This window comes from Myxine glutinosa, unplaced genomic scaffold, assembly GCF_964187855.1.
Source record: "Myxine glutinosa unplaced genomic scaffold, kmMyxGlut1.1 SCAFFOLD_2167, whole genome shotgun sequence".
Classification (NCBI taxonomy): domain Eukaryota; kingdom Metazoa; phylum Chordata; class Myxini; order Myxiniformes; family Myxinidae; genus Myxine; species Myxine glutinosa.
The window spans coordinates 17109-40530 of record NW_027618262.1 but is presented as its reverse complement, the minus strand read 5'-3'; the positions used below and the strand labels follow the sequence as shown (position 1 = coordinate 40530).

General features: G+C 46.1%; 1 protein-coding gene across 1 annotated transcript in view; it reads left to right on the top strand.

Annotated features, from left to right (window-relative positions):
* Window positions 1-20420, top strand: part of LOC137421296 (interferon regulatory factor 8) — a 53104-nt gene extending 32684 nt beyond the window's left edge. Inside the window, exon 9 of the mRNA XM_068107196.2 lies at window positions 19498-20420. Within this exon, the coding sequence (XP_067963297.1) occupies window positions 19498-19665 (168 nt within the window). The 3' untranslated portion in view covers window positions 19666-20420. The remainder of the gene's footprint in view (window positions 1-19497) is intronic.
* Window positions 20421-23422: the final 3002 nt, after the last annotated feature.

Below are 23422 nucleotides of genomic sequence, written 5' to 3'. Positions count from 1 at the left end.
GTAAGCTAGGAATTTGCACTGTGTCTCTAATATCTTCTGTAAATTATTTTCTTATCTTTCCTTCTTCCTTGGTTACTTTGAGCATGTAAATAATAGGAATAAATTTAGTAGTATTTCCAACCTTTTCGTCTTCTTCTTCTTCTTCACATCCGTGTCGCTTTTGACTTTTCCCTATTGAATATCTGTGGCGCGATCCGGCCAACGTTCGGGAATCAGGTTAGTCGGGGTAACTGTTGGGGCCGCGGGGCCATCCGCTCGGCAAACCAACATCTTATCCGCAGTCCGTAACAATTGGTAGTCAGGAGTTGGGATTCGAACCTGGGACTAAATTTATTTAGCCCAAATTTTGGGACACCAATTGTGTTATTGGCAGTAACAATTGGTGTCGGGAGCGGGGTCGGACCCAAAGCGCGCTTAACGCGCTCAAAATTACGAGCTGCTGAAATTTGTTTTGTTTTAAAAAACCCGAATTTTGAAATCGCGCCATGGCTAATCAAGGCGATCGGATGCCGGTGGGAGAGATAGACGGGGTAGAATCGACCCAGGACCTCGGGGAAATGTATGTGGAGGAAAGGGAGGAGGAGAACAATGGCAATGTGGTTGAGGGAGTATCAGGTGCACAAAATGGCGCTCTCGCGCACGTGGTTGAGGGGGCCACGGCCGCGGAACCAATGGGCGTGGTCCAAATGCAAGCCTTCATGGCCCAATTCATGGTGGAAATGCAGAAAGAAAACGACAGTATGGAACGAATGGAAAACAGAATGAAGGCTGATAGTGAGCAATTGGGAGTAATGAGGGACGAAGCGAGGGCTGATAGTGAGCGATTAGAGGGCCAAATGGGGGCAATGAGGGACGAAGCGAGGGGTACCAATGCCCAAATTAAGGGGTTAGACAAGAAATTTGAGGGGTTAGACAATGGGATAGAAGGGGTGAAACATGGGTTAACGGGGGTGGAAAATAGAATGGCTGCCCAGGAGAATCAGATAGAGGGGGTGAAAAATGGGTTAAGGGGGCTAGAAGATAGGATGGAAGGCAAATTGCGGGAATTAGGGGAGCAATCCGCCCGAGAAATTAAACGGATGGGGAACCAGATAGAGGAGGTGAAAATCGGGTTAGAAGGTAAATTGGATGCTCAGAGGGATGAATTGGGACAGATGAGGGTGGCATCTACTAAGGAGATGGAGGAGATGAAGGAGGAGATACGACGAGGTGTAAGCGAGGAGGTCTCGGGGGTACGCGAGGAGGTAAAGCGAGGTGAAAAGCGTATGGAGAAAGAGGTGAGGAATAATACGGCAAGGTTACAAGGGGGCATAGAGGACCTGACGCAGGAGGTGGAACAGCTGACGGTGGGACAGACGGAGTTAGCGGAGCAGGTACAAAGGAATACTGCGGTACTAGGAGGGTTAAAAGCGACACAAAGAGACATCAAGGACGACTTGATAGCGACGAAGAGGCAATGTCAGGTGGTACGTGAGGGACTGACAACGAGGTTGGACGAGGTGACAGAAGTAATGGAGACGAAGGACCGGGAGGTGAGGACGCACATAGAAACGGTCACGGTAGCCTTAGAGGACGAAATTGAGGAGACGCACCGGGAAATAAAAGAGGTGAAGCAAAAATTAGTGGAAGAGGAGGTGAGTGAAATTAAGAAGAGACGGACGGAAACTAAGACAGAGATAAAGGAGGAAGTAATGGAATATGTACAAGGTCGGTGCTCAAATCGTGATGGTGTGCTCACTAACCAAATAAAGAGTTTGCAGGTGGCGAAGGAGGTGCGGAGACGATGTGCCAAGGTGAGTGGCGATATACGAGGAAATGTACATGATGTGAGGGGAGCTTCAGTCGGCTTGGGGGTTAGTGTGGACCCGGGTGTTCGTGAGAGGCCGCTGGTGAAGTGTGCGACAGGTACGGTGTGCGAAGGAGGAGGTGTGCGAGAATGTCCGACTCTGGGATGTGTGAGGAAAAAGTGCGCGCCAAGGAGTGAGTGTGCTGTCGAGAGTGAGTTGGTCGTAGCGCGTGTGCGAGGGGGCACATGGAAGCGCGGAGTGGGGAGTGTTACAGAGGATGTAACGGAAGCATGCACGCCTGTGGTGAGTGTTACGGAGGAAGTAACGGGAGAGTGTGCGCAAGAGGATGCGCGAGAAAGGTGTGTAACGGACGGGTGCGTGGGGAAAGAGTGCGCTGTCAAAAGTAAGGGAGAATGCACACCTGTGGTGAGTGTTACGGAGGGTGTAACGGGAGAGTGTGCACAAGAGGATGCGCGAGAAAGGTGTGTAACAGAGGAGTGCATGAGGAAAGAGTGCGCTGTCAAGAGTGGTGGTGAGAGTAGTGAGAGTGACACGGAGCGTGAGTTGGTTGTGGCAGGTGAGAGAGGATGTACACCTGGAATGGAAGGATGCACACCTGGAATGGTAGAGCGTGTGTGGGAATGCACACTTGAGTTAGTAGTGAGGCACGTGGTTGGGTGTGCAAGTGAGAGCACACCTGTGATTGTCACAGAGGAGGTGACCGAGGAGGGGGCACGAAGAAGTGTGTTGGTGAGGTGTGCGAACGACGAGTGTGTGCAAAGGTGTGCGGTGGTCACGTGTGTGACCAAGTCTGTGAGCGAAAGAATGAGTACAACAACGAAGTACGCGGGGTGTACGGGCGGCGTTGGAGCACCGAGCTCGGTGAGGGTGAAAGGGGTAGCGTATGCGTGTGAGCATGCAGGTGAAGCATCGACGGTAACCGGGTTAGCGGTTAGAGCGACATATAGCCGAATCGGGCCCTCGGTGCACGCCGGGCAGCTTCGCGTGCCGCGAGGACCAGCGGGGATCCGAACCACGGCGGTTTCGAAAGAACCGCTGTGCGAGATCCACGCCGGGCCGCGCTTTGAACGGCCGCGTCCGTGCTCCACTAAGCGGAGCGGGCAGCCCTGCAGGAAGGGTCGTCATGGCGACCCCTTTTTGTTGAGGCGTTCCGGCAGGGCGAGATCGGGCCATTGGACGGTTCCGTGCCCCGATGGTGCGTGGAATCTCGGGCCGAGTAGACTGCCTTCCCTGCATCGAATGCCGGACGGACCCATCCGCTGGCAACGAACCACCCGCATTCATTGCTCGGCTTTACGAAGCCGAGCTTTAGAGATGAATTGGCGCACCGAGAGGCTCTAGGGAGTAGACGTGATGATGAGGATAGTGTTTTTGATCCGAAATTTAGAAAAGTGAATAGAATTGGCTGAAATTTGATGTGCAAAATTGGTAGTGGAAGATACCCGATGTGATGGGATGGCAACTCGGCCATCTCTCACAGCGGGGGCAAAGGAGCACTACATTTATGGGGTTTGGCAGTGAGAACTAGCCCGGGAGGGTTAGGATATAATGGTAGGGACCTAGAAGTTGACCTTAGGTAACGTTAAGATTAGTTGGTGACAATGATACCTGTAGTGGGGACGCAGGTAGATTAGTGTGGATGATAATGACGTGGTATGTGCTTAGTTTAAAGGGGAGACGGGGAGCACTAAGTTAGCAGGGCAACAGGTAGATTAGATGATGCCGTGTGAGTGTTGCAGGTGTATTCAGAAGTGTATTGTGAAAAGTGTGTAAGGAACAGGTGTGATTGCACAGGTGTGCAACTGGACAGGTGTATGGAGCAGTGTATGAGTGAGTTATGGTGATGAGTGTTGTATTGACCGAATGGTCCTGGGAGGAAGGAGGGTGCAGGTGGCACCAGGTGAGATTGCACAGGTGTGCAACTGCAGGTGTATGAAGAATGGTTGTGTGGAATACATGGAGTGTGGAGTAAATGGAGTATTGGAATGGATGGTCGTGGAGTGAGTATGGGAGAAACTGTGGAGTGGAGTGGATGGTGCGAAGGTGTGAATGGGGGAAGGATGGACCCCCATCACGAATACCCGGGGAGGGTAGTGTAAGTGTTAGGTAGAGGGTACAGGTAAATTGTGGTTGGATATTGGCATCTGTGGTGCAGGTGAAAGAATGGTATTTGGATGGGTGCATTAGTGTTGTGGAAATGGCTGGGCGTGTAGCCTGTTAGTGTGTGTAGTTGGTTTGGGCACTCCACCACTGTGAGGATGTCGGCCAGGTGAGGCCGCAGGTGGGCTCTGGGAGCCGGTAGAGTTGTTGTGGATGGGGCCCGAGGATCCGGAGGACGGACCCGGGTAGCCCAGTGCCAGAGGGCACCAAGGGGTGACAGAGCCAGGAGGGGCCTTCCCCAATTAGATAGGTTAGGGTGAGGAGCTAGGTAAGCTCGGGTGGCAACTGCAGTGGTGGAGGTGTGCAGGTGGGTAGACCTGCTGGGAGAGCTACACGACCCAGCCCTGAAATTGTGCAAGGGCACAGGGAGTTGCATCGGGGGAGTGAGACCCCAAATTGAGAAGCACCACAGTTTGGTCAATGGGAATTGGTTTTTAGAACCCATAGTGTAAGTTGGCCAATGGATTGGCAGGGAAAGACCCCGGGTAGTGTAAAGTGTGTTAATGTCATTTAGAGGATAGTTAGGATGAAGATCTCCTCGCACCATCTACATCCACTCACCTGGGATGACGTACCTCCACACCATGCCAGGTGGTTTTTGTTATTTTTATGATGCAAATGTTTGGAATGTGAGACACATCATGACGTGGGTGTGACATTGTGCTTTGTGTTCCATCTCTTCCTCCTTATGAGGATTGATGATGAATTGGGTGATGGCAAATTTTGGATAGAGGGAGTGAAGACGAATTTGGTATAGGGGGAAGATGTGACGGTAGCGACGGATTTGTAAATGTGTAGATTGTTGTAAATATGGGGTAAGGGCAAGGGTAGAGTATGTGACAGGGGGGGTGGGTGACGTACGGTAGGGACGAGCTTTCTCACTTCGCTCTCCGTACGCACTTCACCTTGCATTGCCTTGATTGATGTGTACCCTTGTGACCTTACCCCTCGCTCATCTGTCTTTCCCCCCTTTGTCTCCCACATGAGGACCTGTGCGCCACTGGGCGCCGAGGGGAGCGTGCGTGAGTCCGCTATTGTGCACCCAGAACTCCCAGAACCAGCTGTCTGCATCGATGCACCACATTATGGACCACATGTCTGTGGCTGAGCACCACTTATGGACCCCATGGGTTGGGGCAAGGCCCCTCTGCTGGAACCGGCCATGAAGGCCCGAGATCTTGCTGGCGGACCTTGATCACAGGGCACCGATGCCCCACAGGTGAACCACACTAGTCGGCCCTGTGGGCCATAAATAAATAAACATGGACACGTTGGGTGCATTTTAATAGTGCAAATAGGCCGCCAGCAAAGAAGATGACAACATCAGGAAGAGAGTAATAGCCAGCAGAGGGAGCCGAAGAGCAAGAGACCACCTGCAGGGTTAGGGGTTGTTGTTTTTATTTTTATTCATGAACAATGATGACTGTGCACCGATTGGTGCTTGAGGGTGTGTTGGTGCGTTTTGGGTGCTTTCATGGTGCGTCGATGCAGAGCAGACTGTCTCCCCCCCAGAAAGAACAATCACAGGTCCTGGGTTAGTTTTGTAAATAAAGTAACGTCATTGTAAATAATGCTCCCCACCGTCAGTGTATAGTTTGAAGACCAATTCCGCAATTCGGTTAGCTGTGGGCGTGAGTCTGTTAGGTAGGGTGCAATGGAGCAGCGGACATATTTATTTATGTTTTAAAACTGTCGCACTCAGGGTCAGGTTAAAAGTAGAGGGAACTACACTACGTGTCACACTAAGTTAAAGTTATAGGCCCGGGACGTGCCTAAGAGGAGGAGGGTGCAGTGTTGCGGATATGAGGTTTGTGTTTTTTTATTGTGTTGTATTGTATAGTAAATTGTTGTGAAATATTGCTTTATTCTGGACCCTCCTTACTCCAGTTATGTATAAAGGTCAAAGGGCGTCCCATAATTAGGTCATAAACAATCACGTCAGCCAATCATAGATTTCCCCCTGGTTGATAGTTATATCTTTATTATGTGTATTAGGGTAAGGCCTTGTCTTCCATTAAGATGACACTCCATTGCACCAAGTGAAATAGAGTAGATTCCTTTCACATTCCCCTTTCATCATTGCCAAGCCTCAATTGCCAATTACATCCCCTCCAAGCCTCCATTGCCAACTGCACGGGGCACAGGTTTGTTACAGCGGTGGGTTGCTGATTTCACCCCAATAGCCGCCATTAAGCATGTGCTCAGCTCGGGGTCAGAGGGCCTGTGCCCACCAATCAGGGCCGAGGCGAGCTGACCGATGGGCGTGTCCTAAAGGCCGGCGGCTTGATCGCCGGAGGCGCTATAAACGCGCGCGCAAGGGACTGCCGAAGGATATCCAGGGAAGCACAAAGCCTGCTATTCGTCGCCTTGCTCGCCAACGTTGGACCAAAAAAAGGAGTTAACAGCAAGAAGCCTGGAGGAGTTGGACAGGGAGACGTGCGTGTTGTTGAGTTGAGTGGTTGGACCAGACGAATCAGACGAGTCCTGGAGAAAGCACGCGACGTCCACGCAGCAACACAGCAGCTTCAACAACAGCAGCTTCAGTAACCGCAGCTTGGGGCCTTGACGGCAGTTTTGAGCGGGGCCGCGAAGGAACGGCGGCTGCCAAATGCACCGATCATGCTGCAGCATCCTTGGACCGTCCTTTCCCTCCAGCCATCCACCTCCTGCCTTTCCATCCTTCTTGTGTACGTGAGTTTGTTTTGTTTGTTCTGTCCTTGGGTTAATTAAGACTGTAAGTAAGCTAGGAATTTGCACTGTGTCTCTAATATCTTCTGTAAATTATTTTCTTATCTTTCCTTCTTCCTTGGTTACTTTGAGCATGTAAATAATAGGAATAAATTTAGTAGTATTTCCAACCTTTTCATCTTCTTCTTCTTCTTCACATCCGAGTCGCTTTTGTCTTTTCCCTATTGAATATCTGTGGCGCGATCCGGCCAACGTTCGGGAATCGGGTTAGTCGGGGTAACTGTTAGGGCCGCGGGGCCATCCGCTCGGCAAACCAACATCTTATCCGCGGTCCGTCACAATATATATATATATATATATATATATATATATATATATACATATATATATATATATATATATATATATATATATATATATATATATATATATATATATATATATATATATATATATATATATATATATATATATATATATATATATATATATATTGTTGCGGTTTTTAGAACCTTCACTTTGTAAAATAATAAGCCTTGTAAATAATTCCCTGTAAATATCCCCATCTTCCAAAGGTCAAAGGTCGCACCCTAGTTAGTCCATATTGCAACACGGAGGACACCATAGGAACCTTTCAGTTATTTCATTAGTGTGTGTTTCAGGTAAGGCTGTGTTTCCAATAGTTTGACTCTGCGTTGCATTAATCAAGTAACCTCGGCCCCTTGTTCAATCCCATTCATTTTGCGGCTTGCCTCCCTCCAAATTGTGTTCCCTTGCTTGCCAGTAGCGTTCGCTGCCTGGCTCAAGACGCCATTAACCACACGGCCAAGCTGGAGAAGAAGGGGGAGGAGTTACAAATTGTGTTCCCTTGCTTGGCAGTAGCGTTCGCTGCCTGGCTCAAGATGCCATTAACCATGCGGTCAGAGCGGAGAAGAAGGGGAGGAGTTGTCAGAACGAGGCGTAGCCCTGTTAAGGGCGGAGTCGGTGAGCCCTCGTGACCAACCAGGGCCGAGGCGAGCTTACCGGTGGGTGTGTCCTAAAAGCCCGTGGCTTGATATGCGAGCGCGTGATATAAGCGCTCGCGTGGGACTACTTAAGAGGTTGAGCAAGAGTTGAGCTGGAGAGAGAGAGTGGAGAGAGAGTGAGAGAGCTGGTCTGCAGACAAGAAGTTGCGGGGGAGAGTCGGTCCACCTGCGCCGACAATACCGCGACAATACCAACCGCGCTGCCTGCCGGGTTTCGCCGCGGAACCGGAGCGTGGGCCGGAGCCAACGCTGGCCCATCTGCTTGGACCTTCCTTCCTGCCATTCCCCTTTCGTGTAAGTCTGTTTGTGTTGTCCTGGGCGTGTTAATTAAGAGTGTATAAGCTTGCCCTGTGTCCTTTTACTCTTCTTCTTGTGCATGCCCTTCTTTCGTTTCCTCTTTTATTATTGTAGTAATAAATCATATTTGTTCTTTCTTAACTTTTGGTTTCCTCTTATTCGATCGCTTTCGTCTTTTCCCCATTGAACCGGTGGCACGATTTGGCCAATCGCTCATTTTGTTAATGGCTCGGGCTGCGGACTGCTAAACCGCTCGGCAATTACCATCATATCCGCGGTCCGAGCAGGAGTTATCTCCCTGCTTCACGGCCAGGGGTAGCACTCAGGTATATGGGACTTCATTGACCAATCACCCTAGCTACTCCTGACCAGAAGGAGCATTATAACTTCGAGGGTTGGGGGATCGACCAGCTTAAAAGACAAGGGAATTAACCCCCCCTTGCTAAGGGGAGCGCCAACCCCCAAATCCACAACAATATATATATATATATATATATATATATATATATATATATATATATATATATATATATATATATATATATATATACAGACTTGGCATTTAATATGGAATTTTTTTTTTTCTTGACTTGGGTTTACTTTCTGAACTCAGTATATCAATCTGGTGCGTTTCTTTTACCCTTCGGTGATGTCTTTGTTGAAAGAACCATGTCACTGATTGTCTTTCGCAGAAAGAAGTCAATAACAGGATTATATCACAGGTGGCGTGACAAAATGTAAGGACAGGTACATTTGACGATTGGCTTCACAATCGGGTATATAAGGGTTGTTGCATTCTGTATTGGTGGAAAACAACTGCTGCACGTCTACAAAAGTTATTGCCGCTTCCTCTGGAGATGGTCCGTCAACTTGACAAATGCTGTTTGTCATGGAGTGGTGGCTTTTCGAAATTCTGGCATGAAACAGCGTGCTATTGCTCGGCAGTATGGCATCACTCAAGGTCAGGTGTCAAAGATCCTGAAACGAAATGCTCAGAGGGGTGTCCCTACTCCAATACCGAGGCCAGGACGTCCACGCCGAACCACAAGGAGAGATGATCGCCAGCTGCACCGGTTAGTCTGCAATGGCCGTACCAAGTCAGCTAATTGGCTTAGGGCTGAGTGGCAGGAACTGACAAATGTGCCTGTATCCAGAAGGCTAGTCAACCAACGACTGGTTCAAGCAGGCTATCGTGCCAGGCGTCCCCTGAGAAAGCCACGCCTGACCAGACAACACAGCCAGCGCCGATTGCAGTGGGCCAGAGAGCACCGTCAATGGCAGCCAGGACACTGGAATCACGTGACCTTCAGTGACGAGTCTAGATTTCTGGTCTATCGTCAAGATGGCCGCGTCCGAGTGCGCAGACAAGTGCATGAAGCCCACAACGAAGATTGTATAGTGCCAAGAGTCCAAGCTGGAGGTGGTGGGGTGACCGTTTGGGCTGCTTTTCATGCAGGGGGCAAAACTGACCTGGTTGTTCTGAATGGAAACCTGAACCAGTTCAAGTACAGGGTCATTCTGGAAGAAACATTACTTCCATTTGCTCGTGCAGCCTTTCGAGGAAACTTTGTCTTACAAGATGACAATGCACGGCCTCATCGTGCTCGCATGATCCAACACTTTCTTACTGACCGTGGTGTAGAGCATATGGAGTGGCCTGCCATGTCCCCGGATATGAATGCGATGGAGAACTTGTGGGCAGAATTAACGTGTCAAATCGACCACTTGGACCAGCAGCCGACCTCTGTGCGTGAATTGCAGGAGGCTGTCACTGCATGGCAAGCGATTCCTGTCCAAACCTTGGCAAATCTCGTGAACAGCATGCCTCAACGTGTACGTGCTCTCCTGAATGCTCATGGGGGTTACACGAAGTACTGAACTGTAATTTTACTGTCCGTAATCCCAGTCATAATTTAGCTTTTGTTTTTGTTGAAATTTTTTTTGGCTAATGTGCAAAATAAAGAGATACTTCTGGAAAACGTACAGAAGTTTAACACAGTACTGTCCATGAATTGAGTTCGATATCAGTTTACATCACTTTCAAGGATCAATTTATTTGTTTTGAAATGTCAAATGTGGTTTTTGTTTCTTTTAAAGGTCACATTAACAAAATCTAGAATAATTTCAACATAATTCCAATGAACTTTTGGTTCTAAGTCATCTTGAAAAGTAAGTTCACCCCCACAAAAAAAAATATTCCATATTAAATGCCAAGTCTGTATATATATATATAAGTTCAAAACACACCTGGTCACAAGTGTGCCGCACTAACCGGTCCTCAGTCAAGGTCCTCAGCATCATCCCGTTTCGGCCCTTCAACCTCGATACGATCAGCTAAGGTGGGCCAGCAGTGGCACATACACATCCACATGCAGCAACTACACCTGGATGCGTACATACCCCCACCCCCAGCCAGTGCTAACGCAGACTACAACAACAACAACATCGCATCCAGAATCCACAGCACCAAACAAACATGGTGGAACACTCAAACACCCACCTTTATACCTTTCACCACTCACCAACAAAACACACCAGATCATTCATACACACACATACACACCCATACACACACACACACACACAACACCAACCAACCAACCAACCACCTACCCTTACAACATACACCACTCAACATACAAAAACACACACATGCAAAAATTAATTCATGCAAAAAACACACACCCTCACCCACTCACTCGTATACACAAAATAAGAAATAATAATAGTAACAAATAAAAAATAAAAAATAAGTACTTCAGGCTGAAATGAACCACCACACACAACCAACCCACACCGTTCAACGTGCCTCCATAAACTTCCTCCATATCCAAAATGAGCCTTTCAAGGCAACCTGGGCCACCTTGTCACACATCCTCCTTCTTTCTGTCCCACACACTCCAAGCCGAGCAAGAAATGCAGAAAAGGAATTGCCAATATACCCTCTGCACCCCACCTCAAATGGCTGACATGAAGCTCGCCAACCCTTCTCCCGGCACTCTGCCTCCAGCTCACTGTACTTTCCTCTCTTCCTCTTGTGCACCTCCTCCATATTCTCTTCCCAAGGTACCGACAATTCCCCTAAGATGACCTGTCTTGTTGCACCTGACCAAATGACAATGTCAGGCCGCAACCTTGTCACACAGATCTCCTCTGGGAATACCAATTGGAGCTTTAGGTCTGCCACCACCTGCCAATCACAAGCAGCTGACAGCCCTCTTGCTTTCCACCTCCTCCTCTTTCCACCTCTTACCACTTGGCCCTCTTTGACAAACCACACCTCTCCCCCATCAGTCTCCTTCTCCACTCTTCTTTCTCTCGACCTCAGCAGCTCTTGTTGCACCATCTGCACCACCACCGCCAGCACCTGATCATGTCGCCACCTGTATTATCCTGCTGCCAATGCGACTGAACATGCACTCAGTGCATGCTGCACCGTTCCCACACCTCCACACAATATTTATATATGTATATATGTATATATAGATATATATAGATATATATTTATTTATATATATATATATATATATATATATATATATATATATATATATATATATATAAATATATATATATATATATATATATATATATATATATATATATATATATATATATATATATTAGTGGGGCAGATTTGTGAAATGATTGTGGGTTTTGTGGTAAAAGCACCAAAATTGGCATATATGATGTTAAGGCCTACTAATTGATTTTAGATATAGTACCAAGCAGGATTTTTTCCGAGAAGCCCATAAAGTGGAAAAATCCAAAATGGCCGCCGGCCGATTCGAAATATCTGTTAATTGTCATATCTTTATGAATAGTCAACGCAGAAACCTGAATGAAGTGTCTTTTTGTATGTTTCTGTACATGACGAATCCAATGGAACCATTATTTGCTTTGAAAAATGCATATAAATCAATATAATGGTCAATTTCAGGTTGAAATTCAAGATCGCCACCATTCGATTTGTCGATATCTAGCAAATGTCATATTATACACAGTAATTCATATCACACCATGGATGAAGTATGTTGTAGATTTATTCACATATGTCAGACAAAATGGCACCACTAATTAAGAAAAGCTGAATTCATAGTGACCAATGGCAATGCCAAGTTCTATGATATCGACCAGATACATAAACAGTCGACTTTACTTTATCATTTATACTACGAGTTGCAAATTCTAAATCATATTAAGATGGAGGAAAAAATACCACACAAACTAAGTGACATATTTTATAGATCTACACATTTGTATCCAATGCATATATACTCTATGCATTATACATTAAATAACACTTCCCATACCATACATCATTACATTGTTGCCGATTACTTTGAACAACACCATGAATTTTGCACTTTTCAAGTTTCTGCTGGTTCATTTATAGAATATTTACCCAGCGTCGAGCCTTAAACATATTCACACTTCTGTGTTGATTATGACATGTTGGACATTGGGTTTAGATATTAAGTAGTACTTAATAAGTACACTGGCTGAAACATTTCCCTCAGTTCGAAAATGTGCATGGTTTTTCTCGAGTGTGGATGTTTATGTTACATTGAAACAACTATTAGTTGCTCTCATTGTGGTCACAATTACCACTGCAACGACAGAGTGATGTACATTTAAGAGCAGCTCTAACACACTTGCATAGTCCCCTACAACCTTTCTGGCACCCACACCTGAGCAACTCGGAACAAGATGCCACTGCCTCTGGTAATACCGTCCATAATGGTTGCCAACCCTGTGTGGCACTCTTCTGCCAACCACATGTCTCTGGTGATGGAAGTACTCGACAACGGACAAGTGCCTGTCCCCACACATGTCCACCTTGGTATAGTGCCCGTTTTGTGTGCTGTAACAGTGCTCCTCTGGTGGGTGGTATGGTGTGGATGGACCTCGCTTTTGTAGTGAAGATGTGTTTCCTAGCTGAATCAACGTTAGATTCTGTGCATGTGCGGTCATACAACAGGACGACATACTTCTCGAGCACAGACATGCAATCATTGAGCGACGTCGGGTCCGTTAGCAAGGTAGAGAATACTGGTGTCACTTCAGTGAAGGACTTCCATGTGTCGAACGCAGTCTTTTTCCCCCGACCAGCGAATGACGACACCGTATCACAACCAGTGAAGGCGTGAAACATAGGAAGTGCACGTGCCTTCTCACTACCAAGCTCAGTGGCGATATCGTGGGCAGGAATGTACCTCAGGTGCTTTCCAGTGCCAAAAGCAACCCAAATTTCAGTGTTTTCAAGGCGTGCCACAGTAGACACTGCCAGGACGAGCACGTCTGTATCCACAGTGGGGGGAGTGGGGGAGGGGGGAGGGAAGGGGAGGGCCAGTCAACAATGACGTTGCAGTTCTCATGGTCGGAGAGCAGCACAACAATCGCGACATCGTCCTGAATCTTCGCAATAGCACGAAGCGGATTTTGGAGCCTCACCGATCCTGTGACGCCCTCCAGTACCGGCGTTGCCGGGTGGGAGAAGGGAGACCCGTACATTCCCAACCCGCACATTCGCCCTCTCGACTCAAGCTCACTCGGACAAAAGCCTCGCACAAATTACACCGTGAAGGCCCAATGGCCATGTCTATGCCACAAATCAAGTACGTGAGCGAGTCGGCGCACTGAAAAAACAAACAAAAAAAAACCACCTTTGGAGGCCATTTTTCCCCGCAAAGCAGGGGTTGGCCTTTTTCGGGAACCGTGGTTGTTGTTGTTATTTTTGGTCCCCTTTTTGAAGCAATGTTTTACGGCCGGATGCCCTTCCTGACGCCAACCCTTTTTGCCGCCTTTAACGACAAACAGGGAATTACCAGTGAATTGGAACTGAATTGAAAATATATAGAACGCTCATACTCCGTGAAAAGTGAAGCCAACTGGCGGCGGAGATGGAACATCACGTGATTGCTCTGAGCGAATCAGCGCGCTGCTCTGCCACCGGTCAGAATCCGTGTATAATATTCCTCGCTGAAAAAAATATATGTGAAACATGCTACTATCTATGCTAAATCATGCTAAATGCTAATCATGCTAAAATCTATGCTACTTGCTGTGAGTTTATGGCGGCAAGGAACATCACGTGATCGCGTCACGAACATCATTCGTGATCATGTCATCACGTGATCGTGATCGTCATCAATGAGCGCGAATGAGCGAATCAGCGCGCTGGAAATTTTCCTTCCTTACTCATGGCGTAAATAAATATACTGCCGTAAATATGGTACATTATAAAAAAATTAATGTACTACAATATTTTTTAAAAATTTCATTGGTTGCTCGGAGACGGCAGCATGTAAAAACCGTTTGAATATTTGAAATACAGTTTGATCCAGAGGTAAGTGGTATGGTCTTGCTGGTTGGTGGACACGATATGTGTAAGGGAAATTATTTTGGTGTCCTGTATCTGGTCGTGCTAGTTGGTGAACACGGTAAATTTAAGGGAAATGATTTTCTGTCATTCTTCTGAGTGGTTGCTTCTCCTTCCCCGTATTTTTGTTCATTTTATTGTTTTTTTCCACTCTCTTGAGTTGTGGGCCTTCCTTGAGTGGTATTACATTTATCATCATCATCATTGGAATGTCTGTTGTAAAGATACGGACATCAAGTCCTTATCTTGACGCAGAGAGCATCAAGCACCATCTTTTTATACCAGGCAACGGCAACGGCAACGCACTAATGCAGACCTCGCTCGGCCCCGCCCACAGCGACCTCTCTCGGCCCCGCCCATAGCTGCCTCGCTTGGTCCCGCCCACAGCGGCCTCGCCCGGCCCTGCCCACAGCGACCTCGCTCGGTCCCGCCCACAGCGACCTTGCTCGGTCCCTCCCACAGCGGCATCACTCCGCCCTACACGGCACTATCTATATATTATTCGTACAATGCCGGGTACTTCTGCTCACTGAAAAAAAATCTACGTGAAACATGCTACTATCTATGCTAAATCATGCTAAATGCTAATCTTGCAGAAGTACCCGGCAAAAACGCAATTGCTTTTCGCTCTGAAATACGTGCGAAGTTAATGGCCGCAACGAACATCACATGATCGCTCTGAGCGAATCAGCGCACTGCTCTGCTACCGGTCAGATTCCGGTCATAATATTTCGCGCTGAGGTAAAAATATGGTAAAAAAAATATTATGAAATCAATTTTTAGGTCGGCCATGTTCGTCCCAGGCTCAATGGCCATGTCTGTGCCAAATATCAAGTACGTGAGCCTCTCCGTTTAGGGGTCTACCGGTAACATTACACACACACACACACACACACACACAAACTGTGTTTTATATATATAGATGTGCCATGTGGCAAACTATAGAAAAGGGACATTCTTGGGTAAAATGCCAGGGGCATCGAAAAGACCCCTTTATATAAGGGTATGTGTCATGTGGAAACTGTAGGAAGCACTTCAATTTATTCCAAACCAAATTCACTGAGCTTCACGTTATTCTCAGACCAATTTATTGAATAAAACACACGTGTGGAGAAGGTCGCTTGCCATACACTAAGCTCGCTTCTGAAGCAGCAAGGTTCAATTCTCATATATATACAAAAAGCTCCGATGTAGGTTTACAAAACCCTCAGTTAATCAGCAAATGAGCAGCTTCTGATTACATCTTCACCACTCTTGGTTTCAGTTGAATTCCAAGTCACATCATCTGATAAATGCTTTGGTTGGGCCAAGCATAGCATAACAGGCATTTTGGTAAGAGATAACTGTTGCAATAGGCATGTGCATGTAAGCTAATTCCAAGAAGTATATGCAGCAAGCATTTCTTCCTGCCTACAGCAAGAACAGAAGTTATTTCTTTTTCACTTATTTAAGCAAACAGATTTATTTACACTTTTATACTTCTAAATCAAGATTTCTGAAAACACCATGTCACGCTGGTATTTTCCCATGAGCATTTATTTAATTTTTACCCACAATTTGACTGCTTTGTTCATACAAAACAATGCACCTAGCTCCCACATTGTTCTGTAAGAAAACTCCCAGAAATTTAATTTGCCTCCAGCTCGTGCAACACCCTCCCCCCTTCAGAACCTTTCCCAACTTACGCTCCATGGGAGACAGTCATTCTGGCGAGTGAATTCAGTCTCTAACTTGCTAGGGGCCACCACCTCCCTTCCATGCCAAGGAGTTTGGGTGCTGGGTGACCTTTCAGAGAGAAAGATTGCACACACTAGATATGCCCAATGGGCACCATCGTACCCTTGTATACCCATTACCCTTGAGTATCTTCGTAGAGAGCTCTGCAAACACAGTCAGGCGTTTCCATTCTGCATCCATTTCAGGATCTGGTACTTCCTCCTCTTCTGGTTCAATGTCCTCCGTTAATTTGTTGAGCATTTGTTTATATTCTATCATTAATGCTTGCAACCAGTCCCAGAGATTCTCCTCTGTCAATCTTCCACACGTGTGTTATTTCCATGTGTTATTGGTGTGATTCTCCTCTGTCTCTTCCACATACAGTGACGTGAAAAAGTAAGTACACCCCATGTAAAGTTTTGACTTTTTCAACATATTTCAACATACAGCTATTTGATCTTCATTTCAACAATATTTATAGATAAAGGTGATATAATATAACAAATATCATGAAACATTTACATTTTGTAGTCCATTGTATAATTTAAATAAACATAAATGCAAATTTCGCATGTGGAAAAAGTAAGTACACCCTAGGCTCTAATAGGTGGTATTGCCCCCCTTGGCAGAAACAACCTCAAGTAGGCGTTTCTTATAACTGTCTACCAGACTCCGACATCGACTGGGAGAAATTTTTGCCCACTCCTCCATGCAGAATTCCTTCAGCTGTGCGATGTTTGAAGGGTTTCTTGCATGCACAGCTCGTTTCAAATCCCCCCACAACATCTCTATGGGATTTAGATCCGGGCTTTGACTTGGCCATTTCAGAACCCTCCATTTCTTTCTTTTCCGCCATTCCTTGGTGGATTTACTGGTATGTTTAGGATCATTGTCATGTCGCAAGGTCCACCTTCAGTTGAGCTTCAACATTCCAATAGATGGCCTCACATTATCCTCACGCACCCTCTGGTACAATGAAGAATTCATAGTGGATTCTATGATGGTGAGCTTCCCAGGCCCCGATGCAGCAAAGCTGCCCCAAACCATAATATTTCCACCACCATGCTTTACAGTTGGTATCAGGTTCTTGTGGTCAAATGCTGTCTTTGGTTTTCGCCAAACATGTCTTCTGGTACTGTGGCCAAATAGCTCTACCTTTGACTCATCTGTCCAGAGCACATTGTTCCAGAAGTGCTGGTCTTTGCCTAGGTGTTCATTGGCAAATTTTAATCTTGCCCTGATGTTATTTCTGGACAGCAAAGGTTGCCTCCTGGCACACCTCCCATGTAGATCAAATTTGTGCAGCCTTTTTCTAATGGTAGACTCGTGCACTTTGACAACAACAGTGGCAAAAGCTACCTGTAGGTCCCGTGATGACATTCTGGGGTTCTTATAGACTTCTTTCCGCATCTTGCGGTCTGCTCTCGGGCTGAACTTGCTGGGGCGGCCTGGCCTGAACAAGTTGGCAGTTGTTTGGAATCTTCTCCACTTGTAGATGATCTTCCGGACAGTCGAATGATTGATTTCAAATTGTTTGGAGATCTTTTTAAATCCCTTCCCAGACTCATAGGCATCTATAACCTTCTTTCTGAAGGCCGGAGAGAGCTCTTTTGATCGAGGCATGGTGACGCCGCACACCTCAACAACAAAGAGCAAACCAAACTAAATGTCTGAGGTTTAAATGAGACAGGTTCCTCCAAGATCCTCTCTAACGATGTTCTAATCATTTGCACCTGATCTGGTGCACCTGATTCTAATTTTAGGTATTTTAAGTAGTGATAAATGTAGGGGTGTACTTATTTTTTCCACATGCGAAATTTGCATTTATGTTTATTTAAATTATACAATGGACTACAAAATGTAAATGTTTCAAGATATTTGTTATATTATATCACCTTTATCTATCAATATTGTTGAAATGAAGATCAAATAGCTGTATGTTGAAATATGTTGAAAAAGTCAAAACTTTACATGGGGTGTACTTACTTTTTCACGTGACTGTATGTGTTATTTCCATCCAGTCCATGTGGATGCACCATGACGGTGCCTCGATTGTGTGAGTGGTGCAGTGGTCTCAGGGTTTTCCTGGATCTCAACCCAGACCAGGGCTGTTTGGAGTCGCATTCATCTCGGACACCTCTTGCACCATCAGTCCTGTAACAAATTTCCTCATGCACACTCCAATTAATGCCTTGCAACACGATATGATTTCGAAGAAGAAGAACCTTATTATACTCTCTTCTCCCATTCAGCGTACATCTCCCTGCAAAGTTCTATTTACAATCTTGTAAGATTAACTAAACTTGTTACTAAGCAATACTACGATTAACCTGGCTCAGCCGGCAACACCATTAGTTGACAAAATTCTCATTGGACATCATTACACTGTATGCTCTATCTCAAAGCCAAAATCTCTGCCCGTCTCCTGGTCCACGTGAAAATCCTTGCACTTATAAATCACTCTCACGTTGTCATTAAACAATAATGAAAAGCCTGTCTTTTGAACATCACGATTTCACCTCAGTGCACACATGCCTCGGTGTACGTCGTCTTCTTCTTCACCCATGCATACCATTCATGTTTCTGCGCATGCGCAAACTCATCTCCACTATGTAGCTTTTTGTAATACTTTGGGGAAGACAAAGGGAGACTAAACTCCTCTTCTGCTTGGGAGACTAAACTCTTAGGGGAGACTAAATACGTAAAAATTCTCTCTATCGAGCCCTAGCGAAGCTAGTCGTTATACCAAGAGCTGTCTGTCATAAAAACAGAAATCTCCCTTTCCTCTTAGCCAACACATGACGTCAATACGTGTATGCTACTTCTGTCTCACGGTCAGGATAAAGTCTCCCTCAACTACACGTAGCTCGTTCCTTAGTGCCATCAACCACTTTTTTCATCATTAAAATGGTATATTCTCCCAAAACCCAAAACGGATCTTTATCATCGAAGACGATTAATCCATGAAACCATATTTACCTTCCTCTAAACAGGAAGTCAGAATGCGCATGCTCCCGCTCCGTGTTTGCTACATCTGGCAAATGAAATACATTTACTTCTTCATGCAGGTGTATGAATTAAATTGGCGCCCCTTTATATGAACTTTTCTTGAGCATTACTTGATTCCTCCTAAGAACACATGGGTAGTACAGCATGCACTTGATTTTTTTTTGAATGTCCCTTATTTTCTATTGTTCGACATTTTCTATAAACTATGGAATGTCCCTTCTTTTCTCTACTTTTCCACATGGCACATACCCTTATATAAAGGGGCCTCTTCTATGCCCCTGGCATTTTACCCAAGTGAACTTAAAGTACAACTTGTGAGGATGTTTGTGTTGCATGAAATATGATTTACTTTGTTTGAGTTTCATTTTTATGTCAAAGCTGAAAAGTTCTCAACTTGCTGTACAACCTGCAGGTGGAACCAACTTTTGCGCGGCACAGCTTGGAGTATGCGCAGAACTGCCTGCCAATACCTACCAGCTTCCAGCTCTCGACGGCCAACAGCACAGACAAGTTGGCTAACATTCTGAAGTGGCTTAGCTTGAGCAGCTCTTCTTCAGGGAGCAGTATAATGATGCAGTAAGCACCGGAAATTTTTCAACAGGGCAGCTTTTACCCAAAGGACTCCAGCATTTTTACCAAAGCAGAATTCACCCAAATTGCATAGCATGGGAAGAAATAATGGTTCGAAATACCTTAAGAAGGTCAATTGTGTGCTCAATTGTGTTTGTCCGCATCTCATTAAGATCAATATGCTTTTGTCGTCATCTCAGGGTTGGCCTCTTAGTGTGCCCCTCTGAAGCCCTGGCTCATGATTCAGGTCGTCGTCTTTGTTCTTATGCAGCACAAGGCTGCGGGCACCGCTGTGCGGCTGATACGATGCCCTCTGCTGGTTAGGACAGGAATTTGTAATTTAGCCATGGTGCCGATGATAGCTCGCCTACTCTTTGCAATGGATACCATGGGAACTTTAACATCCACCAACTAATGCTGGCAGACGGGATGCCATCTCCAAGGTATGGTTGCGGATGCACGGATGGACAGACAAGACCCAATCCATAAGCCCCCATTGCGGGCAAACTCCAACGGGCTAATAGTCAAATCCAATATATTTCATTGACAGTCTCCTAATGCCATTGTGATTTGTGTGAATGTGCACCAATATGTACTAATGTCTTTGTCCTCCATGTGATGTTTGTACCCAGCTCTACCATGAGTCTGAGATCACTGCAAAAACGACAACACGTATGATGCAAAAGTGTCCGGCCACCTTGAAAATCAACATTTTTATTGTCACATTGTTATAGTTTGACTAATAAAAATTATAATCATGTTGAATTAATGAAACAAATATTTATTGTATTTTACAATATTAATGTAAAATTGCAATATTTGGTGTGACCACCTTTTTTATGCACAGCAGATATCTGTTTTGGAAAGTTTTCCTGCAATTTCTGGAGAAATTCCATTGTGAGGTTGTTCCATGCATTCTGCAATGTTTCCCATAATTTCTCTTGATTTGGAGGTTTTTTAAAAAATTCTTTTTCTTCCTGTGATCCTAATAATCCCAGACAGCTTCAATGATGTTAAGGTCAAGATTTTGAGGGGCCCATTCTGATATTTGTAGAGTTCCTGACTCTGCTTTTCTTTGTAAATAAGTTTTAATGACATTTGCAGTGTGTTTGGGGTCATTGTCGTGTTGGAAAACAAAGTTGTTGCCAATTAACCTCCTTTCTAATGGGACATCATGGTGGATTTGGATCTTCTTGTACTTCTCAGCATTCATTGTTCCTTCAATTTGCACCAAATTACCAAAGACAGCAGAAATACATTCCCAAACCTGAACAGAGCCTCCACCATCATTCACAGAAGGCTGCAGACACATATACTTCTCACCAACCCCCTTGTGACGTATGGACTGACTTTTTTTTTCTTTTTTTTTTTTTGTTTTGTTTTGTTTTTGTTTTTTGTATACAATATCGAGGCTCGTGAAAGAGCGAACATTAATCACACAGAAAGACAAACCGACACATAAAACATATAACATAGGGAGCGGTAGACAAGATGGGGAGAGAGGGGGAAGGACACAAACACAACATTTGAGAGCAGGGACCGAGAGACATGGAGACATCGAGAGATCTGAGAGAGGGTGAGGGCTTTGGGGGGGGCGTGGGAAGGGGGCAGTGGGAGAGGTATAAAACATATGGACACTGCCAGGACTTCCAGGAAAGAAGTTGGAATTTCAAACAAGGTGGATCTGGGGTGAATTAGCGGGGGTAGAAAAGATCAAGGTTTTGGATGGGGGAAGATAAGAGATGGTGGTGAACAGCTGTTTTAAAGACCTGGAGGGAGGAGTGGGATTGAAGGGAGTGAGGGAGTTTGTTCCAGAGGCGGGAGAAAAGAGGAATGAAAGAGTGAAGGTGAGCGGAGAGCCGAGATTTCGGCAGTTTAACCATCAGAGGGTTGCTGGCAGATCTTGTGCGACCTGTAGGAATATTTGGGGGACAGAGCACAGAGAGAGCTGGGGGTGCAAGGCCGGAGAGGAGTCGGTAGAAGACAGAAAGACCACCTACCTGCCTGCGGTGAGTGAGTGAAAGGCCCTCAGAGATAGCTTCATCGCGGGAGATTCCAATAATTCTGAAAGCTTTGGTTTCAACAGCGTGAAGCCGAGCTAGGTGTGAGGCAGGAGCACCGGCCCATAGGGGAGAACAGTATTCCATTGAGCTGCGGATGAAAGCCTTGTATGTGGTGAGGAGCTCAGGTGTGCCGAGGAAGGACTTCGCACGACGGAGGATGCCCAGTCGGCGACTGGCTTTGGAGGCCAGCTTGGAAATGTGGTTTTCCCAAGAAAGATCATGGCAGATAGTGAGACCCAAAATCTTGAGCGACAGAACTTCTTGGAGAGGATTGTTGAGAAAGTAGATGGGAGGGTTGTCCAGTCGATCTTTTCGGAGAGACATAGTAAGAGTGTGAGATTTGTCAGGATTGAAAGACATGTTCCACTTGTTTGACCAGTCTGTGATTTTGTCCAGGTCTTCAGAGAGTGAGGAGGCAGCAGACTGCCGATCTGAGGGAAGAGGAATGGAGCGGCAGAGAGTGGAGTCATCAGCAAAGAGATAGAGAGGATTTTCGAGAGAGTCAGAGAGATCATTGATGAAGACCAGAAAAAGCACGGGGCCCAGAACACTGCCTTGGGGAACTCCAGCCTGAACAGGAAGAGGAGATGAGAGAAACCCATTCAGGGCCACACGTTGACGACGACTAGAGAGGAAGTCCGCCAGCCATGCGTGGAGATTTCCATGGATACCAAAGGAGGAGAGTTTGGTGAGCAGAGCGGGGTGCCAGACCGTGTCGAAGGCACGTGATATGTCGAGGGAGACAGCTCTAATTTCCTGTTTGGCATTGAGGACCTCCATCCATTGTTGAGACAGCAGAAGCAGCATGTCCAGAGTAGAGTGACCTGGTCTGAAACCAAATTGATGATCAGAGATCAAGCCATTGGAGAAGAGGAAAGATTTCATATCAGAAGCAATGATGGATTCCATGACTTTGCTGATAATTGGGAGAAGGCTGATTGGTCTGTAGTTGCTAGGATCTGTTTTTGCACCTTTTTTGTGCAAAGCGGTGATGTTGGCTGATTTCCAAGCAGATGGCAGTTGACCTTGAGCAAAAGAGAGGGTGAAGAGAACAGAGAGAGGGTGAGATAGAGCAGCAGAGCAGGATTTTAGGACCCGTGGGCTGATGCCGTCGGGTCCAGTTGCAGAATCAGAGTCGAGGGTTGACAGAAACTTTTCCACCTTGTCAGGAGGAAAGGACACGGAGTCCAGGAGCAGCAGGGTACGACTGGGTATGGTGGGTACAGAGAGGGATGGGTTTGGGACACAAGATTTAGAGGCAAACACAGAGTTGAGGCATTCAGCTTTTTCATGTGCGGAGTCAGCTGTGTAGCCGTTTGAGGTAAGGGAGGGGATGGAGGGGGAACAAACACCAGAAACGGATTTGACCAGACGCCACCAGGATTTGGAAGAGGGAGACAGATAAGAGAGTTCGGTCTTGAGAACGGAGAGATATTGTTTCCTGGCTCTCCTGAGGGTGGACACACACTTGTTTCGGGCTTTGTGGAAGGAAATGAGATTTCCTTCCGTTGGATTTGCTTTCCAGGAGACGAAGGCAAGTTGTTTCTGGGCAACAGCCTCACCACAAGATTCCGTGTACCATGGACGGGAGGAAGGGTATGACAACTGAAGACGAGATGGGATAAATCTGTGCATGAGAGAGAGCAATTTACTTTGGAAGAATTCCCAGGATGAGTTGATGTCAGAGGTGGTAGAGATGGGAGA